Source organism: Raphanus sativus, unplaced genomic scaffold, assembly GCF_000801105.2.
Source record: "Raphanus sativus cultivar WK10039 unplaced genomic scaffold, ASM80110v3 Scaffold1642, whole genome shotgun sequence".
Classification (NCBI taxonomy): Eukaryota; Viridiplantae; Streptophyta; class Magnoliopsida; order Brassicales; family Brassicaceae; genus Raphanus; species Raphanus sativus.
Genome location: NW_026616951.1, coordinates 1 through 20,457, shown reverse-complemented (window position 1 = coordinate 20,457; position 20,457 = coordinate 1). Strand labels below are relative to the sequence as shown.

At 36.3% G+C, this 20,457-nt stretch overlaps 6 protein-coding genes across 15 annotated transcripts; 4 read left to right on the top strand and 2 right to left on the bottom strand.

Moving 5' to 3' along the window:
* Positions 1-2,824: 2,824 nt before the first annotated feature.
* On the top strand, positions 2,825-5,354 carry LOC130504526 (DNA polymerase epsilon catalytic subunit A-like). Of its 2 annotated transcripts, none has more exons than XM_056999141.1 (8): positions 2,825-3,126; positions 3,226-3,291; positions 3,392-3,451; positions 3,554-3,649; positions 3,934-4,094; positions 4,868-4,954; positions 5,044-5,114; positions 5,195-5,354. In XM_056999141.1, the coding sequence occupies exons 4-8, from the start codon at positions 3,560-3,562 to the stop codon at positions 5,227-5,229; spliced, it is 444 nt and encodes a 147-aa protein (XP_056855121.1). In that variant the 5' UTR covers positions 2,825-3,126; positions 3,226-3,291; positions 3,392-3,451; positions 3,554-3,559; the 3' UTR covers positions 5,230-5,354. The 2 variants fall into 2 exon arrangements, with proteins under 2 accessions (XP_056855121.1, XP_056855122.1); XM_056999142.1 differs by having other exon boundaries at positions 5,044-5,094; positions 5,195-5,353.
* A 757-nt stretch (positions 5,355-6,111) lies between these two features.
* LOC108821431 (protein ALP1-like) lies at positions 6,112-9,869 on the top strand. 8 transcript variants are annotated; one of them, XR_008941304.1, is made up of 4 exons: positions 6,112-6,322; positions 6,646-6,717; positions 9,173-9,242; positions 9,543-9,869. XR_008941304.1 is itself a non-coding variant. In XM_056999139.1 (2 exons), exon 2 carries the CDS (start codon positions 7,504-7,506, stop codon positions 8,758-8,760), a length of 1,257 nt encoding a protein of 418 aa, XP_056855119.1. In that variant the 5' UTR covers positions 6,112-6,322; positions 6,646-7,503; the 3' UTR covers positions 8,761-9,163. The 8 variants fall into 8 exon arrangements, 3 of the variants coding, with proteins under 3 accessions (XP_056855119.1, XP_056855118.1, XP_056855120.1); XR_008941305.1 differs by having other exon boundaries at positions 6,643-6,717; positions 9,191-9,242; XR_008941303.1 differs by having other exon boundaries at positions 6,643-6,717.
* A 294-nt stretch (positions 9,870-10,163) lies between these two features.
* Positions 10,164-12,278, top strand: LOC130504525 (mRNA-decapping enzyme-like protein). Its single transcript, XM_056999137.1, has 8 exons — positions 10,164-10,408; positions 10,497-10,537; positions 10,619-10,671; positions 10,855-10,999; positions 11,099-11,158; positions 11,301-11,418; positions 11,532-11,990; positions 12,074-12,278. Exons 1-8 carry the CDS (start codon positions 10,244-10,246, stop codon positions 12,128-12,130), a joined length of 1,098 nt encoding a protein of 365 aa, XP_056855117.1. The 5' UTR covers positions 10,164-10,243; the 3' UTR covers positions 12,131-12,278.
* Positions 12,279-12,332: 54 nt separating this feature from the next.
* Positions 12,333-12,730, bottom strand: LOC108819655 (photosystem I subunit O-like; the record flags this gene model as incomplete). The annotated part of the gene is made up of 1 exon (XM_018592709.2): positions 12,333-12,730. A coding segment is annotated over one exon (297 nt), but the record flags the coding sequence as incomplete, so codon positions are not given.
* A 564-nt stretch (positions 12,731-13,294) lies between these two features.
* Positions 13,295-15,512, top strand: LOC108818933 (uncharacterized). Of its 2 annotated transcripts, none has more exons than XM_056999135.1 (5): positions 13,295-13,537; positions 13,713-13,964; positions 14,054-14,518; positions 14,597-15,102; positions 15,180-15,512. In XM_056999135.1, exons 1-5 carry the CDS (start codon positions 13,505-13,507, stop codon positions 15,208-15,210), a joined length of 1,287 nt encoding a protein of 428 aa, XP_056855115.1. In that variant the 5' UTR covers positions 13,295-13,504; the 3' UTR covers positions 15,211-15,512. The 2 variants fall into 2 exon arrangements, with proteins under 2 accessions (XP_056855115.1, XP_056855116.1); XM_056999136.1 differs by having other exon boundaries at positions 13,296-13,507.
* A 1,445-nt stretch (positions 15,513-16,957) lies between these two features.
* LOC108818935 (UPF0725 protein EMB2204) lies at positions 16,958-18,689 on the bottom strand. Its single transcript, XM_018591893.2, has 6 exons — positions 18,558-18,689; positions 18,260-18,406; positions 17,974-18,154; positions 17,757-17,896; positions 17,580-17,663; positions 16,958-17,498 (listed from the first exon to the last, which is right to left on the bottom strand). The coding sequence occupies exons 1-6, from the start codon at positions 18,591-18,593 to the stop codon at positions 17,121-17,123; spliced, it is 966 nt and encodes a 321-aa protein (XP_018447395.1). The 5' UTR covers positions 18,594-18,689; the 3' UTR covers positions 16,958-17,120.
* Positions 18,690-20,457: the final 1,768 nt, after the last annotated feature.

The window sequence follows — 20,457 nt, the reverse complement described above, 5'->3', positions numbered from 1 at the left end:
AAGCAAACTTTTAATTTAAATTGAGAAATGTTAAAGTATTATTATTTTAGTTATAAACGAAATTTCATTTCTTAAAAGAAATTGAACTATTTGGTAAGATAAGAAGCTTATGGAATTCTAAAAGTTTTTATTTGATAAAATTTTCTCTGTCTCCCCTCTTTTTTCTTTCTACTAGTTTTTTGGCATCATCTTTCCTCTTTTCTTGTTTGTCTTTTTTTAAGTCAATACATGAGATGATTTTATAACAACTCCAATGAAATTAATTTAAGCCAAAAAAACTCCTACGACATCGCTCTAAAAAGCAAGACAAATAGTTGAGAGAGGTGTATATATAGCTAACATATAAAATTGATTCCAAAATTGATGGGAGACTTTTCAGTCCGGATTGATAGACGTCACCAAACTTGACAAAAGTCATAAAGCAGTATATAGTATGAAATTAGACGAATCTTAATTAGTATGCATTTATATTTGACGGTTCATATTGTATGTCATCGGCGGAAAATAAACCAAAAAACAAAGATTTAAGTACTTTTTTTTTGCAAATAAGATTTAAGTACTTCCAAGTTGCATTCCCACCCAAAATTCAAACTTATATAGTCCACATATCTAATCTATTAATTTAGGAATTATCTACTATTTGAAGTTCTCATTTAAATGTTCTATTCTTTCATAGTTGTTGCTAGAATATATCATGCCTCCTATACAATGCAACCTACCAACTTAAATTAAACCAAATCTTAACCAACATAGATTAGTTAAACCTAACCAGTAACACTTTTATAATATTTTTGGTTAATCTCTTAATATAATTAGATCATATAAAACTGAACCACTCTTAAATCAACGAGTTCCATATCATTCCAGACATAAGAGAAAAAATATCCGACTCAGTTACAACGTAAGCATACAAAGACCGTGTATGCTTATGCTCATTGATCTTCCAAAAACCAAATAATTGTGGCATAGACCAACATAGGCTCATGTTCGTATCACTAACTTTACTTCGATATATTTACTCTTCACCTACATCATATCACAACATATACACAGTTATGCAAGAACATGATTTTGTTTGTTCAAACAACTAAATAATGGTGACATATGGTCAGTAGATTTTTTAAATATGTTTTTTTATATATTACATTTTACGAAACTATGTGTATAAGTTTTTTTTTGAAAAAAGGCATAACTATGTGTATAAGTTAAAAGATAACAGATGTGACAAGGCAAATTATTATACTAAAAATGAAAGAAGATTAAATACAAACTAATAACAAGTACAACACAAATTATAACACTATTAAATTATATATATATTTAATAAAATATTATATATATGTCTAATATGTATATACATATATTATATATACCATATATTATTAATTGAAATTTGACAAATCAATTTCCGCCCTTTAGGGCGGGTCCTAATCTAATCTAGTATAACCTTAATATAGGGTGTGGATTAAACATTTACTTTTTGGTCCGAAGTGGATGAAAGAAATAATTGTGTTTTGGCCAAAGGTGGATGTAATGATTGAGGCGGTGTGAAGTTCATATAGAACACGCATGTCTATAAGTGCATACCAATTTCAGATTAAAATCTCAAGGAAAAACTTTAATGTAGCTTTTATCCATTTTAGCTAGATTTCTATAATAAAATAACAAGGACGGTCAAAAAATAATTACCGAGGATATGGTGTGCCATGTCTCGGAACCGGAGGTAGCGGTGGCCAAGTGAAGCGTGGTGTTGGAGAGTAAGCGAGAGGAGCGTGTATGAGTAAAACGTGACTGCTGCTCCTCCCACCAAACACGATATCCCGGTGGCCCATCCTAAGAACTTGAAAGCATACGGTAGACTCAGCAGCGGAGGCGCCACTATAGATGTCGTCAGGTGGAATCCGCAGTGCCACCATGTTCCTATTCCCAACACAATTCATTAATCATATTATCTTCATTATTTTATTATATTTTGTCAATTACCATAGACTATATCTGAATACATATGTTGATCTAGCGATGATATTACATGTTTTGATTATCAATTTGAAATGATCTATATAACCGGTACGGATCTATTGCTAATATGTATAACACGCACCTTTAGATTTAAGGACGAAGATGGCACCAGCATCTACCTCTCCCCCTGTTTTTATTCTATTTCCTGAACGCTCTTCTTCGCCCATTTTTTCTTCTTATTGATCGATCTCTCTTCACTTGATGACGAAGTAATTAGCTTTACTCGGGTACTTCCATTTATAAGTCCAGACAGCAGTCTCCACTGTTTGGTCAACGCTCTATAACATCTCTTTACAATAGTTTTTTTTTGGTATAATAATATTTTTCAATAATGCAAAGCTGATTGCACATGAAGATGAACTATGATAATGGTGTTTATATTTACGAAGCTTGGGATTTAGCAATTCAAATCATTGTTTTCTAAAAACTAGGAAGACTTAATCTTATACTGTAATTAGCCAACTATTGATTATAAATATTAAATAAACTTGCCAGATTCAAAAACTATAACATTTTATAAATATTTTCATATATTATAATAAATTAGACAGTCACATGCAATATATCAAAAATATAATGAGTTATAATTAACTAATGGGGTTGGGCCAATGTTGGAGCAGATTTAAAATTTCTGACGGGCTTCTACATTTACACTCCAAAGAACTTAAAATTCGAAGCGCGGGAGAAGTAGGAAAATTGGGCCGAGAAGAAGCTAAAAGCCCAAGAAGAAATCGTGGTTCAAATTTTTTCGATGTATATATCTAGCTGAAACCGCCGGTCTCCTGTCAAAAAGCCGTGTCTAATACGCTTCTCATCTTCACTCACACACTCCGTCTCCAACTCCGAATCGTGAAATTTACTACGGTTCCCAAACGCCTTTTCAGGAATCGCGATTTGGTCGCGTTTCCGATCGACTCAGCTTCCGATTCCTGAGCGAGCGAGAGTCGAAGCTCTACCGGTGAAAAGATGATCGGAGATAATCGAAGGTCGAAAAAGCAGAGAGTAGCGAGCACCGCAGAAGACGAGCTCGAGTCGAAACTCGGATTCGAGCTTTTCTCCGAAGGGGAAACGCGTCTCGGGTGGCTCCTCACGTTCTGAGAATCATCAGTAAGTCTCTCTGTTCTCAGCTCAATTTTGCGGATCATTTAGTGTAGGTTCGTTGATTGCTATATCCACTGATTGATGATCTTACTATGTTTTTAACAGTCATCTTGGGAAGATCCGGATACTGGGAAAACCTTTAGCTGTGTGGACCTTTACTTCGTTACTCAGGTAAAAAGCCTCTTATGTTTACTCATAACTATGTCAGCTTATGAGTAATGTGATTGATTTTTGAACTGAGTTGTGAGGATTTTTTTTTTTCCCTTTGCAGGACGGATTTTATTTCAAGACGAAATACAAGTTCCGTCCTTATTTCTATGCAGCTACGAAGGTAATGATGGTTTTCTCTCTTTACATCATCTGAATGCTCCTTTGAATCATTCACGTAACTTTTGTCCTGTGTGTTAATGGAATTGCAATGCCAAAATCACAGGGAAGCATGGAATCGGAGGTTGAAGCGTACTTGAGACGCAAATACGAAAGACAAGTCGCTGATATTGAGATTGTTGAAAAAGAGGATCTCGATCTTGTAAGTCAGTTTAAAAAAAAATAAACAACTTGTTTTTGAGCTGAAAGTCTGAATTCCTGATTCTAATTGTGATCTTGCATTCATATTCTGATATCGTTTGCTAGTATGTAACATGGGATGTGAACTGTTAAAATTAGTTTTTTCCCTAGTGTTTAATGATCGTTCTTTAGTGCAATAATGTTTCATTACTTTTATTAGTTTTCATTCCGCTTAATGTCTTTTTAACTTTTTTTTTTCTGCGACCTACCAATCTGAGTGACTTTATTTTTTATGCTCATGAGCAGAAAAATCATCTATCTGGCCTTAGGAAAAAATACCTAAAAGTGTCATTTGATACTGTGCAACAATTGATGGAAGTTAAGAGGGATCTGTCGCATATTGTCGAACGAAACCAGGCAAAATTTGATGCTCTTGAAGCATACGAATCCATATTGGCTGGAAAACGGTAAGATAATGTAGTTTTGTTCATTTTCAATTTATTCCTTGTTTCTTAGTTATTTTCAAGTTGCTGCCAGCACACAAAGACTTTCTCATCATTGTGTCCAACACCCTTAAATAAATAAAAGAGAAAGAAAAGTTAAGTTTCGGCTAATAATTCATATTCAGAAGGTTTAATTCTATTATTAACCTGTTCACCTGCATTTGCACAAGAAGCTCGTTTTGATACGTCTTGAAACTTCGCTCCCTTAGTAAACGTAAACATGCATTTGAATTCTAACCCTATTAACCTTTTCATATGCATGTGTAAAAAAAAGCTAAACTGTGGGAGCAACAAGAAGACCAAGATTTGTAAGTTGGCTGTGACGTGAACTTAATTAACATGTTAAGACAGGGAATAAGAAATGTTAAGAATGGTTTAGCCAACGAATCAGAAGAAGAATATTTTGTTTCTTCTTGGCTACTTGCGTTCTCTTTAAGTAACCATCAATCATCCCCATCTACTGCACATAAACAGAGCCTGTGCCTACGTGTATTAAAATCAAACGTTAGTCCTACGGAACCATATTTTATTAAATTTTAAGAATCACATTTGTTATTAATACCAAGGTTTATATGTATTTTTTTTGTAGACTTAGCTTGAAAGTATATGTATTTTTGTTGGTATTCATTGACCAAACAATCAAATTTGATATACTCACACAAAAACAATTAATTTGATGATTTTTCACATTTTAATTAGCATGGGAAGCTTCTGAATCCATCATCATGCATATGCAGGCCTGTGCATATGCAAATGTTAACTTGTGGGAGAAACAAGTCTGAGATTGGTGAACTGGCAATGACGTCCAAGAATGTAACAAAGATGTAAACTAAGACAGCCAAAAGTATAAAATCAAGAGAGTGGTTGTAGCAAAAGAAAATCATAAGAAGAATATTTTGTTTGGTCTTCTCAGGACTCAGATCTTTGACCATTCAGACCGTTTTGTGTTCCTCCCAGTTCCGAGGCAAGTTATCTTCTCTTCTGGTATGTCTTTTCCTGTTGTTCTTGGTAGATACGTCACTAAATTTGGTACAGCTAAAATCATTTCTCTTCTTCTTGTGTAGTTACTGTATCAAGGTTTGATGGGGGATTCGAATAGAGTTAAGCTTCGTGATGGGAGATTCTTAGCTTATAGAGAAAGTGGAGTTCCAAAGGAGGATGCCAAATACAAGATCATTCTTGTTCATGGCTTTGGAAGCTCTAAGGATTTGAACTTCTCTGCCTCAAAAGTAAATTAAAAAAAGTTCTTGAAATCTTGTCTAACCTTCTGTTTTTTTTTTCCTTTCTCTTGGGGATAAAAAGAAATGTCACTTGGATTTTTTTTTTTCAGGAGCTGGTAGAAGAGCTTGGGGTGTATCTTCTATTCTATGACCGTTCTGGATATGGAGAATCAGATTCAAACACGAAACATTCACTGAAAAGCGAAGTTGATGACATAGCAGAACTTGCAGACCAGTTGGAGATAGGACCCAAGTTTTACTTAATTGCATCCTCCATGGGGGCTTACCCTACGTGGGGTTGCCTAAAACACATACCTCACAGGTATTAAATTAGAAGGAAAAGGATAATTAATCAAATAAGCTGTGAATAATAGTGAGAGTATTATGTCCTTCTTTGCAGGTTATCTGGTGTGGCTTTTGTTGCTCCGGTTGTAAATTATTTGTGGCCATCACTTCCTAAGAAGCTTATAAAAAACGATTACAGGGGAGGTCTTTTCAAATGGGTTTTAAGAGCAACATTATCGCACGTATGTTAACGCGTCCTTAAGTTAAAAGTGACGAAAAGAAAATCAAAAAAGGCCCGATATATTTTGGGACGTCCCTTATCTAAGGACAAATGTGGTCGTCCTTAGGAGGCACGTGTCGTGTTTTTAGTGGGCGATGGCTCTTAGGTGTGGAAACGATGCGTTTCATCGGTTTCGATCAGAACTTGATTTTTTCTTTTTTTTTGAAACCTTTTGCAGAGAGAAGGCGATTGAGAAGGCGATTGGTTCGGTCTCGACGGTGGTTCGTTCTCGACGGTTCTTCTCGGCGGTTCGGTGTGGACGGTTCTCCTTGGCATCCATCTCGACGGCTGTTCGGTGTCGACGGTTCTCTTTCTCGACGGTTCTCTTTCTCGACGGTTCTCTTTCTCGACGGTTCTCTTTCTTGATGGTTCTCCTTGGCGTTTGAGTTGATACGAAGGTGAAGAAGGTATGTGTTCTCGATCTAGTGCCTTTGATTGATTGTATATATTTTGTTGTCGTTGTCGATCTAGGGTTTTGTTATTTTCGAATCGTAGCAATTGAGTCTATCCGTTTGATTAATGATTTGGTTATCCGTTTGATTAATGATTTGATTAATTTCGAATCGTTTTGTTGTCATTCTTGATCTAGGGTTTTGATTGATTGTAAATAGTTTATCGTTCTTGGTTTAGGGTTAATTTCGAATCGTTTTGTTTATTGTTTGCAAAACCAATACTCATATTTGATGAAACTGATATATTTTATTCCTTCTGATTGTGAGCGAGCTAGTAGTTGAGGTGAAGATTTGGCTCTCGCAAACCCGGATAACTACAACAAGTCAAACCATTTCCTCCAAAGTACAAGGTAAATCACTAGCACTTGAACTCAAATAGTTAGAACTAGTAGGCATAGAGGTAATTAACTGTGATTGAAAACGTGTAGACATGGTTGGTTGTGATTAGACATGGTTGGTTGTGTAACTTTAATGCACTTGAACAAGTTGGTTGTTTAAATGTTTAGTAACTGTATATCATAGTTAGTTTTCTTTGCTACTTTGAGATGATAATCTAGTTAGTTTGCAACCAAAAACTGTCTTCTTTGATATACTGAGATGATAATCTAGTTACTTTGCAATAACGTTTAGGAGGAGATGTGTAATAACTCTGATATGACTTTGGTAGTTTATGGTTAGGCTTTATTATCGTTCCTATTAATAAACACCAACCTATCCTTCAATCTCCATCATCTTCTTCCTCTCTTCTCTGCCTAAACCTTTCTCTTCTATAATCTCTTCTCTCTTCTTACTGCAATGGGTTCAAGTAATCCATATAGCCTGTCTTCTGGCTATGTAGGTCTCCTGAGCAGTCAACACGATAGTGTTGGCAATGGGAACTTCGGTTATGATAGTTTTCATTCCCAATCGTCGGAAATCCCTCTCTTCAGTTCACAGTCTGACGCTCCAACTCCAGTTGAAGACACACCACCACAAGATGTACTATAGTATAGAGTCACAAGATGTACTATATTTCAGAAATCACAATATACATTTTTACTCAACTATAAAGCATCACTCGTATGCTGAGTTGAAGGATCACTTCTCTTTCTTTTCAAAATAAATCACAAGCATATTTATTTTTTTTTTGTTTAAAAATGGCTTCTTCTTCTCATTACCATTACCACAAAGATAATGGTGACGATTTTGATGACATGTTTGATGATTTTGAGGAAGACTTTGATCAAATTCCAGAACCAAAAGAGAGAAAAAGGCGTATTTTTATCGAGAGAAACCGAGAAGAAGGCCACGAGAAGCTTTGGAATGACTACTTTAGCGATACTCCAACTTACTCTCACAATTTATTCCGGCGCCGGTTTCGAATGAACAAATCATTGTTCTTGAGTATTGTCCATCGTCTCTCGACAGAAGTAGCGTATTTTCGACCAACAGAAGATGCAGTGGGACGAAAGAGTCTTTCTCCGCTCCAGAAATGTACTGCGGCAATTCGTCAACTGGCGTATGGTGGTGGAGCTGATGCAATTGATGAATATGTACGACTAGCTGAAACAACAGCTAGGAAATGCTTGCATTATTTTGCCGCCGGAATAATCCACTTGTTTGGCGATCATTATCTTAGACGTCCCACACCGGAAGATCTTCAAAGACTACTCCATTTTAATGAAGAACGGGGGTTTCCCGGGATGATTGGAAGTATCGACTGTATGCATTGGGAGTGGAAGAATTGCCCAAAAGAATGGAAAGGAATGTATTCACGGGGAACCAATAAACCAACTATTGTGTTGGAGGCGGTTGCTTCATATGATCTCTGGATATGGCACGCCTTTTTCGGAGCTCCAGGTACTATGAACGATCTTAATATTCTTGATAGATCACCTGTTTTTGATGACATTATTGAGGGCATAGCTCCGGAAGTAAACTTTCATGTCAACGGGAGGGAGTACAATTTGGCTTACTATCTCACGGATGGTATTTATCCAAAATGGGCGACTTTTATTCAATCAATCCGTCTACCACAAACTCTGAAACATTCTTTATTTGCTCAAAAACAAGAATCCGTTCGAAAAGATGTTGAGCGTGCCTTTGGGGTCTTGCAAGCTAGGTTCGCCGTGGTTAAAAATCCTTCTAAGTTATGGGATAAAAATAAAATTTCAAATATTATGAAAGCATGTCTCATACTCCATAATATGATTGTCGAAGATGAACAAGATGCACGCACTGTTGAGGAATTTCAAGATGACGATTTTACATTTACCGTTAAAAAATCTACAAGACAGCCCCAATCAAATGCTCGTCGAAAAGAAGTTCAAGATCAACAAATCCATCAACAATTAAAAGAAGATTTGATTGAAAATATATGGGACAAATTTGGACATCAAGCAAATTTTATATAATGTTTATGTTTTTATGAATTCAATAAAATGTTTGTTTGCTTTTCATTTATGATGTTTGCTATTTTTTTTCCTTCTTTGTAATTTTCTTGTTTTTTCTATTTAAATGTTTAATGTTTTCTCTATTTAAATATTTAATGTTTTATTTAACATTTATCTTTCTATATCACTAATTAAAAAAAAAAAAACTTAAGGACCACTACAAGTCCTACCAATAATCGAAAATTTAGTGAATGTCCTTAACAATTGTCCTTAACACCAAAATATTATTAAAGAAACATAAGGACCAAGATTTTGGTCCTAGCAATAATGTTGCTCTAAGGATATCGAAATTTGCACCTCGACTGTTACATTGGTGGATTATATTTGTACAAGAGGTCTTTCCATCAACTAATTCTGGTCTTGATGAGAGCAGTCTAATCTACTTCAACAGCCAAGACATGGAGGTGCTCAAACGAAGCCCTGGCTTTCCCATGCTTACTAAGGTCACTCCTACTTTTCTCCCTTTTTTTTTGTAGTGATAATCATTTCTGACCGAAGTCGTTGTAATGATAATCAATTATTTCTGACCAAAATGGAGTCTAAAATTTTGGGGGCCATCAATATTTACTAAAATTTAAGTAAAATATTTTTAATAATTTGAGATTTATATTTATGTATATTACTTTCAAAAAAATTTGAGGGTCAACACAAATGTTTCAATACTTTGCTACTTTCAAATCCAATCTTGTTTATGAGAAAAAAACCTTGTTGTCCCGTGAAAGATATATGTCTCTACCGTGTAGGATAAGCTACGTGAAAGAGTTGTTTTCAATACTCTAAGAGACGATTTTGTGGCGTGTTTCGGACAATGGGACTTCGAACCAGCGGATCTAAACATCACTCAAGAGAGTTCTGTTCACATCTGGCATGGGAAAGAAGACAAAGTGGTCCCGTTTCAACTTCAAAGATGCGTGCTGCAGAAGCAACCTTTTATCAACTACCACGAGATCCCTCAAGGCGGACATCTCATCCTGCACTACGATGGCACTTGCGATGCGGTTCTACGCTCACTATTGCTTGGTGAAGAACATAAAAGCTGTATAAAAACCGGTTCTTGATGAAACCATGTACAAAGAAAATTGATTCTTGATTTAGTTCAAGAATATAAAATATGTATACTTTTTCAAAAGGTAAAATAAATACAAAATTTATGAATGAAAGTATTTCCCATTAATTAGTACCAATCATTAGATTATTTCTAAAATACTATTGGCTAGTAGGAATTATAATAGTTTCAACCTACAGTAAAAATATACGAGAATCTACTGTTGGGCCCATAGTAACTAAGGCCCAAGCCCTCACTTTGTGAAAAGCCTTATAATATTACAATATCCAAAACATTTATAACCGCAAGTGCTCTCTCGATTTCCCTCTTCTTCTCCAACTCCCAAATCTCACAATCCTTAGGGTTCTTCCGATTAGGGCTAAATCGAATTCGTAAAAGATGTTTCAGAACGGGAAGCTGGTCCCACCGAATATGCACCAGAACAACAGCACGAGGCTCCTCAACCTCAAAGTCCTCCGGCGAATCGATCCTTTCATCGAGGAGATCCTTATCACAGCAGCTCACGTCACCTTATACGAATTCAACATCGAGAGCAGTCAATGGGTGAGAGTTTCGATCACTCATTCGTATTTTATGACGTTTTGCTTTTGCTACCGACTTATCTGTGTGTGTGTCTTCTTGTTCAAATCAGAGTCGTAAGGACGTTGAAGGATCTTTGTTCGTCGTCAAAAGGTAAGTCGAAGGATCTATATGTGATTTGCTTCTCTTGAATCATTTAAAAAATGTGATGATCCGATTTTGTATTAATTTCAGAAATAGACAGCAGCCTCGATTCCAGTTTATTGTGATGAATCGTCGGAATACAGGTTATGATTCTCTTCTTAGCATTTGAATTTTGAATTAAGCAAATACTTTCTTTCGTTTAGTACATATTCGTCTTAAATTAAGGAAGATAGTGTTAGGGAAGTGTTTAAGATCCTAAGTAGAATTGGTTTCTTGATTAAGGAGTTGTCATTAATTAGTGTACTGTGGAATTTGTTTTGGATTAGATAATCTGGTGGAAGATCTGTTGGGAGAGTTTGAGTATGAAGTCCAAGGTCCATATTTACTTTACCGTAATGCAGCTCAAGAAGTTAATGGGATTTGGTTTTACAATCAAAGTGAATGTGATGAGGTTGCACGTCTCTTCGGCAGGTAACTATATAATTTTACTGCTTGTATGACTTAGAGATACTCAGCGTTCGTTCTACCTACGTATTTATTATCACACTCTCCGTCTAATGGCAATGACAGATTACTTAGCGCATATTCCAAGGTCAACCAGAAGCCAAATACGTCATCTTCTTCGCAAAGGTAAGAAGTATTTAGATCACTTAGCGCATAGATAGACATTGTGCCACTAGTTGTATGTATGAGGCGGGGAAAAACACGATAACTCTTTCAGCTGGTATCTTTCTTATATGTTGAAAAAATAATGTCTATGTACTTACTGCAGGGAGTTTGAGGAATTGGAAGATGTGCCCACAGTGGCAGTTGTGGATGGTCCTCTTGAACCATCTTCAAGTGGTAGAGATGCCCCTCCTCATGATCCTGCTTTTATCAACTTCTTCACTGTAAGCTTTTTTGAGACACACTCACGCTAACGCCTTCAGCATCACGTTTAACTTCGAAATTCTCAAGCTGTAAGATTGAACTTTTATCAATATTGTTGTTGGCTTGACTGCAGTCTGCGAGGTCTCTTGGCAACACTTCGGCTGGATCACCATACATGTCATCAGCAAATCATCCACAACCTCACCAACCCACCATCGCCCCTGCAACAGCTGCACCTCCACAGATATTATCACCACCGCCTCTACCATCCTCCTCTCCTCTAATGCCTCTTTTTGACAACAATCCTCATCGTATCAGTAGCAACTCCGACGTTCACACAGGTTTGGTGGCGCCGTCCTCTGTCTTTGGTGGACCCCCAGGGATGATGATGGCTCAACCACACCTCATTCCTGGTTCATCTATGCCCTCTGCTCCTCCTCTGAACCTTAATAATACGGCGACTTATTACCAGCAGCGCCCGCTTGGTACTCCGATGCTCCAGGCTTTTCCACCACCATCACTCGCTCCTGTGAACAATGTCCCCGTTATCAATAGAGACAAAGTCAAAGAAGCCCTGTTAGCGCTGGTTCAGGTTTGGTTCTTTTTACAACATTCTCTTTTTTTTTTACTTGAGCTGCTGCCCAAAACCCTAACGCGCGAGTTGCTTTTCAACAGGAGAATGAATTCATCGACATGGTGACCCGAGCTTTACAAAATGCATATCAACCATGAAGCTAAGCAGGGTCGTTGGTGTTTGACGTAGACTGTATAGTTAAAACGTAGTTTAGTTTAGTTAATTCTCTCTTTGATAACTTTTTTTTTTTTAACAAAGTGTTAATTGTTGGAACCTCCTTATTATAATCAACATTTCTAATCATCGCTTGGATCCTCCTCGTACAATTAAGAAACACTTGTCATCAAACATCACAGCAAAGAAAGAAAATCTCTTAGTTTTGAGTAATAATAATACTACTACACGAGAGAGAGGGGGGAAATGAGAAATATATATTACAAATGGGACTAGAAAAATGATTTTTATCTCTCGAAGTAATCCTCTGTCCTGCCCTTGAATCCGATTTGTCCGAAGGTAAGACAGATGAAGAGACCTAAGTGCCAGGTAACCAACCACAACCAGAACTGTGAAGTGAGTGCTGGAGGAGTTGGGAAGTGAGCGAGCTCATTTCCTATGCTCTCGAAGAAGAGACCCGTCAAGCTCTTCCCATTTATCGCCGGAATACTCGACGGAGATAGCCATCCGATCAGTCCAAACCCCACCACGTTTAGGTCTCTCCTCAACCAGTTCCTCTCAAAGTACTTGTCAAAGATGCATAAACATCAGCACAAATAAGATGATCCTCATGTACCTTATTCCAGAAAACAGAGTATGGGTCTTTGACATTGTGATTTGCAAGAAGGAAAAATCAACAACAGGGCTTGGTTTGTAGCACCATCATGGTTGAAGTGTCTAAAAACAAAATCGACAACAGGGCGGCTCACATTGCTTTTCTTTGTCTAGTCTACTACTCTCTTTTGACAGAACTGAATCAAACACTCGGCTCTTCACCTCTCTTGTCCTTGGTGGTGGTTTCTTAGATGGAGTTGAACTCTCAACCTTACAATTTCTCTTGTTTTCAACATCAAGAACGGTGTTGGGGGAACGGTGATCTCTGCAGGAACGGTGTTGGGGGCATTTAGAATCAGCACCATAATAACAAGAAGCATGTGGAGTAATGTTTAATAAACACACATCATCACAGTGATGTTACTTCTCAAAGCTGCTCAGAAAAGACCAAAAAAAAAAAAAATATAATAATATATATATTCAAAACCAAACGATTGTCATGAAACAACAAAACAAACCTTGAAATCAAAGAAGACGGAGGCAATTTGGTGGGTTTATATGGGCCGAACCCGCGGGCCATGACAAACTCAATCGAAAAGAGAAAGGAGACCAGGGAAACGGTGCCGTTTCTACTATATCTCACATAAACTTGTTTAGAAACCTCATTCACATCTAGGGCTCCAAATCGACCGAGAGAAGTCATTCACCATCTAGGGCATTCCCCCAAGGCAGAGAGAAAATCAGCTCCAGAACCAAGAAAGAGAATGGTGAGAAAATCAAAACCCAGAACGAGAATGGTACTTTCTCTTATTATTCTTTCAGTTATTGGTTAATTAGCACTAATTATGGCTTAAGAATGGGCTTGGGGGTTAGGCCCTAACCGATTTTTTTTTTTTGGGCTTTTGTTCGCACATAGTAAGAAAAAATGTTCTTGTTTTAACAACACGTGTCTCTCTGTTTTTGTTTTTGAAGGACTCGGATGATGAGTATGTGGATGTGCCAGGAAGACCTAATCTGAACCGTCTTCCCAAGCAGATTTCCTCGAGCCTGAAGAAGGATCAATTTAGAGAAGTAGAAATAAAACATCTACAAGAAATCATGAATGCTTCTGACTTCAAAAAAGCTACTGGCACTACTCGTGAAGGGCGTTTTAAGTTGTCTGATAATGGGAAGATTATGAGGGTGTTTTGGCAGCTGAACCGGAAAAATGAAGCGAAGAAACCGGTAAACTCTTTGAAATCCAATCCACATTACTCTTGGTTCTCTTTTAACTCATAAAATTTTATATCATAGCCATTGGTTTTGTTTATTAGATTTACAAAGACCTTGTGGAACGCCAGTTATGGGAGAAGGTTTCTGGTGCTGTTCGAAACCAGAAGAAACACATCCAGTGTTGGGCATACAGCTCCACTGATCCCATCTCCACCTTACGAGTTATACTTGAGTTGGATGACGAGTTTGTTCCTCTGTCCACGTGGTACCTCCACTCCAACGTGCATCCTGAAAAGATTGGCAAGGATCCAACCGCTCTAAAAGGACATGTCTGTTATTCAACAACTACCAAGGAAGCCTATAGTTACATGAAAGACCACGGAGTGCCTAAAGAAAGAGTGCTTGATTTTGACTGTAGTCAACGCCATCCAGGTGATACAGAACCTCACATCACCATCGACGACTTTGGCACCTTGGAGACCTTAGAAGACGCACTGCTCCAGCTCCGCAAACAGCCAATCACGGCATCCCTTCTCGAGTACTCTGAACTTTGGACCCTGGGTCCGGTATGTAAACTAAACTTCTTATTGGTTCTCTTTTAACTCATAAAATTTTATAGCATAGCCATTGGTTTTTGTGTGTAGGATGAAATTTACCGCGGCCCTACAAAGGAGGGTTCAGGTTTAATCGGTCAACACGGAGTCGAGATTGTCGACATCCAGCTTCACGGAGATAATGAAGTCGTTGCTCTCTGCAAATCGAGCAACGGCACAAAATTCGGCCGTCTGGGATACTTCCGAGTCTCACTATGTACTCGCTACATGATCGTTGGCATTGATGATGATACAGAGGATATTATACCAACGGAAACTCCGCAGCCCTTGCTCTTCAATTTCATCTACCCGATCATAGATATTCCAAAGCCCGAAGGCGAAGGCAAAGCTGAAGGCGAAGGCGAAGGTGAAGGTGAAGGTGAAGGTGAAGGTGAAGGTGAAGGTGAAGGTGAAGGTGAAGGTGAAGGCGAAGCTGAAGGCGAAGGCAAGCCTGAGCCTGAGCCTGAGCCTGAGCCTGAGCCTGAGCCTGAACCTGAACCCACACACAAGAGGAAGCGTCATAACTCAGGAAGAAGAGGGCCGTCCCATGACCATGGGTAATTATCTGCTGATTACCATTGACCAATTTCTCTTCTCTTATCTGTTTTGTGTTTTTCTTTTTTTTTGGTTGCAGAGATAAGAAGAAGAAGCAGAGAAGTGGCTGAGAAGAAGAAGCTGGATTTTGGAGCTGTGTGAGAGAGTGAGAGCTTTTTTTTTTTTTTTTTGGATTATCCTGAAAATAACAAACATCTTTGATTTCGGGAACTTATATCTGTGTGAGTCATTTACAAGACTTAGTAACTCATCTCTCCTCGGTTAGTAATATGTTTTCTAAAATTGATACTTTATAAATCTATTTAAATTTAGAATTTGAAAAAGAAAAGAAAAATACTATCAGATACTGTTTTACATTTCTTTTGTTTAGCTATGTACTCTCTTGGGTATTTTAACTTTATACTTTGTGATCTATTAGTTTCCAACTAAATCCTCCCTTTGATTCATGTTTCTTGCTTGTGTATTTTATAATATGGATGCTTATAATGGGTTGGGTTTGCCCTTGCTTTGCTCTATCTAGTTAACTAACATATAGTGGTGGTGTGTGTTTGTTGAGTGAGGCTTCTCAGTGTCAAAGTTGTTCGTATGTAGTTGAAGTTGTATAGATATTTGCTGTGGGTTCCTAAATCTGAAAATCATATAAAACATTGCTGGTGTAAAGGCAATCATTCACTTATGCATTGTCTTAAGATTTCTCTTTTAACTAAAGGTAAATGAACTTGCAGAAACAAAGATCATGAAAATCTTGAAATAATAGTACAGATGAATTTTGTTGCGAGACGTTTGTTTTGATGTGGCGTAGAGGAATGAAAATCCCTTTTTCTTAACAAGGAAAAGCTAAACAAATTAGCACAAACATTCAAATATTACACACAACAAATCACACTTAAAGTAAACTAGCAAAACCAAATATTATTGACTAAACCACACTCTCACCGAATCAAAAAATAAAAATAAATTGTAAACCCTTGGAAAAATAAAAGTTGTGCTGCACTCTCAGTCTTCGAACGCATGTTATCCTGCCCAAGAGGAGAGCGCTTTACCAATTAGACCAAGGGAAACAATTATAGAGGTCACAATTTAAAAGGCCTTTGACCCCCACACTTTTCATTTGTTATTTGCTTCCTTCTCTGGACCCTATTGGCTCGGTCTCTCACGGCTCTTAATTCTCGTGTACTATAAGCAACCGTGTAAGTGAAAAAAAAAAGATTGCTTAACTTAATTAGGTAACTCAAGCTATTTCGGCATTTTATCTCCTAAAGGATTGTAGCAATTTTGTGATCCATATATATAAGGAACAAAATAACTATGACCTTGTTCCCTTAAAATTTTGGTCATAGTTATTAAAAAGTAATATAGTTTAATCATATAGTAATACAAGTATTAATAAAGTAATATAGTTTATTCATATTGTTTTTATTTCGGCTTTTTATTTCCTAAAGGATTGTAGCAATTTTGTGATCCATATATATAATCCATCACATTAATTGTGTACACTCAACCTTAAATCGACTCTACAGATATAAAAGCTGATATGATGCCTTCTAGTTAAGAAAATCAGTACACTAAGTGATATCAGACCTGACAAGATAGGCAGGTGGATTCAAGCAAAAGTCATTCATACCTAGAAGCAGGTAAAAGATTAGAGATTATTCTTGCATATCAAAATGTGAGACATGTTTAGTCTAATTTATGATATGTGTATTGAAGTACACGCTTAGGGACAGGAGTACACGCTTAAAATAAATAAAGAGACCAAAATCACAAATTTACATAAGCATCATGCAGTAGTTCAATACTACCATCCAATACACACCTTCAAATGTCTATGCCAAAAGCATAAACAGAGAAACCAAAAGCACAAAGTAATAATAGTTAAATACTACTCCATCCGATACAAATGTCTTAAACAGAGACCAAAAGCACACAACACATAAGCATCACTAATAAATAGTTAAAATACTACCACAATCCAATACGCATGTTCAAATGTCTTAAATTACTAAATAGAGTTGGTAAGTCAACTCGTGGGAGAAGAGCGGAGGACACGGTTCTTGTACGTCTGATACCACCTAGGACTAGACAACCTCCACAGCTTAGGAACTCCTAAGCGACGCTTAAGCTTTTGGGATCCCTTCTTAGAAGCTGTCGAAGCCGCCGTTGCTGCTTCTTCTGCAATCCAGCAATCACCTTGGATGCTCAATGTTCCGGTAGACTGGTTGATAACTCGTCTCACAACAGCTTGGTAGTGATAAGGCTCACAAGTCCTAGCCTTGGCCAAGTCCTTGTATGCTATGTAGATGACCGCAGCTTCAGACTTGAGACTTGGGGGCTCCTTATCATCTAGAGACTCAATGGCTACTTGGACAATCTCCAAGTCAAACTTGGAGAAATCCCTCTGCAGTAACAAACAAGATTAACCAAATAGATTATAGATATGCTAAAAAAAACTGAAAGTGAGAGAACATATAAAACTTACAGCAGTAATCCACCTATGGGAAGTACAGATTGCAAGTTCCACGTACAAAGAAATCCAATCACATTGCAACTCAGATTCATTCAACTGCACAACAAAAAAAAAAGACAAAACATATATTAGTAATTTAAGTACTACGCTAAAAGCAAAACTGATGCATGCAACCGACAAGTGTATTACCATGTAAAAGCGCTTTGTGTCACTGAAAGCAATCTCAGAGGAGGGCCATGGAATTACTGACTCGGTCCAGTCAAGCAATCTGTCTTGGTAGGTTGAATGTGGACGTAAGAAAGGAGTTGACTCCTTTGAACTCTCGGTTCCTAAGCAATATGTCAAACATAGTCAGCAAATTAAAAGTAGTGAAACTGATTAAATGTATCAACAAAGCAAACTTTACCTTGAGGTCTAGAGATGGTGCATGTCAAATCCAAAATTCCAAGATCTTCTTCCTCTACGAGAACCTGAAAGATCTGCTGGAAACCGGTAGATGGAAGACGCGCAACCAAGGTCATGTAGTAAGGAGATGCAGCACCACGCATGCTGAATTTCATTAAGCTATCTAGCTCAAAGTTTGTCCCCTGCAAGATATTAAAAAAAAAAACAGATGAAACTCTTTAAAGCTATCGTCGAGGTCGAGCTGCATTAAAAGCGACATACTAGTTTAGTTTGTTGTTTGTTTATACCTCTAACCAGTTGTAGCGATGAAGGCCGAGCTTGGCATAAAGATTCGCCAAGGCGTAGTTAGGGTATACACGCCCTTCACCACATTCCACACGTATCCAGCCAAAGTCCCAACGTCTTGGTGGAAACCCCTCCGGGAAGTTGAAAAACTAACAATAGCCATATCAGAAAAACAATCAATCAGTGACAAAGGGCTTTTAAGTTTCCGAAAGTCATCTCCAGTAAAGAAAAAAAAAAGCACAATCATAGATAACAATTTGAAAAAACATCAACTACTAATAAGAAGGAAGTAATACTCACATCCAGCTCTTCCCTTCGTACACAACTCTGACTCATCTCCTTAGTATGTTCTCCAGCGAACGACTCGTCTTCCTCAAGTCGGAAGGTTGCTGGTTACATACAATGCGGCTATCTGCGGTTTCTGTCCATCAGTTTTAGGTTTTCTAGGAGTAGGAGAGTGGTTTCTTTACTGGGCTTCATTTGGGCTACGAGAAATATTTCTGAGCCCATGTAATTTTAGATGTTGTGTTTTGCAAAACTATTCTTTTTTATTTATATTAAATGTGTATTTGTAATATTTGATCATAAATTTAGATTGAAAACTAATTTTTTGCAGTTATAACAAAAATTAAAATTAAAATTTTAATAAATTATTCTTATATAAATTCAATTGTCCTAACTAAAATAGATAGATGTGGTTCATAATGCTTTCGAATTTCAAATATTTGGAATTTCTATTAATATAAATTTGTTAAAAAAATAATCTCACTCCGTATTTAATTTTAAATTTTAATTTGTGTGTGTACAAAATGTTATATTTGTAAATGTAATCATATTAAATTAAATAATTTTATATTTTTGCGTTTAACGTAAAATATATCAACAACACTGGAGATCACCTACACAAATCTAACATTTATATGATTAGATGTATGTGTAAATATATAGCAAACAAAGTTTTTGAATGATAAGTATGAAAATAGACAATATGGTTAGTATACTATTAAACATGATACATTAGTTATAAAATTTGTGAGAAAAAATAATTGTTAGACTTTTAACAAATTTGTGACATATAAAATTAAGATTAAAATTTGTAAGAAAATGAAATGTAATATAATATATATTTGATCTAACTGGTAATTTATTATAAATGGGCTTACGTGTTCAATAATTTTCAGATTGGATTTTGACAATTAGTTTTCATAATTACTCTAGACTGATGAGAAAGTAAATGGAAAATAATTTTTCGAAAATATATAAGGTGATTCAGTTTCTATATCTTGTAGTAGGGATGAGCGTTCGGATATCCATTCGGGTTTGATTCAGGTCTCTTTAGATTTTAGGTTTTTCGGGTGAAAGGTTTTAGCCTCATTCGGGTATTTACAATTTCGATTCGTGTTCTGGTTCGGATAACCAATCAGGAAAAAAATTAAACTTAACATAAAAATTGGTTTGGTTCGAATATTAAAACATAGTGATGGCATAATAATTTTCCTACCATACCATATGCATTTTTATTAACATTAAATGTGGTAAATTTAGAATTAGGAAATGTATTTATTAAACTGAAAAACAGCATTAATAAAACTATAGATAATTTCGAAATTGATTTAATAGAGAAGGAAAGTTAAATTTTATATTAGGACAACACATTAATTCAACTGAAAAAACAAACATTTAAATAGGTAACTTAATTTAAATTAGGACAACACATTAACTCAACTGAAAAAAGAAGCTTTAAATTAGGTAGTTTAATTTAATTCTCAGTGACATGGTAGTATAAATAACTTTGAAAACTTAGGGGTAATTTATATGGGTACTTCTCTTTTAATAATAGAGATATGTGTGTCCGAGTGATTTGCACCAATGTCATTGTTTTATCATAATCTAGGTTCAAATCTAAGAACAATATTCGTCTGTTAGTTCTTTTTAAAATGAAATTTTCTAACTTTTATTTGTCAAAAAATTGTAGTCTTCGTCTTAATAACACTTTCCATCTTAACTAATGATTTAAAAAAAAAAAAAAATTATTGGCCTGATAACACTATAATTTCCATTAATCTAAATTTACTCTTACTAATTTTATATATACTATTATTTGGGAAGACTTAGTCATATTTAATAATTAAAATTTTTAAAGATAATATCATAACTAAATATTTACTTTAGTAATATTAAAATTTATCAATATATTCAA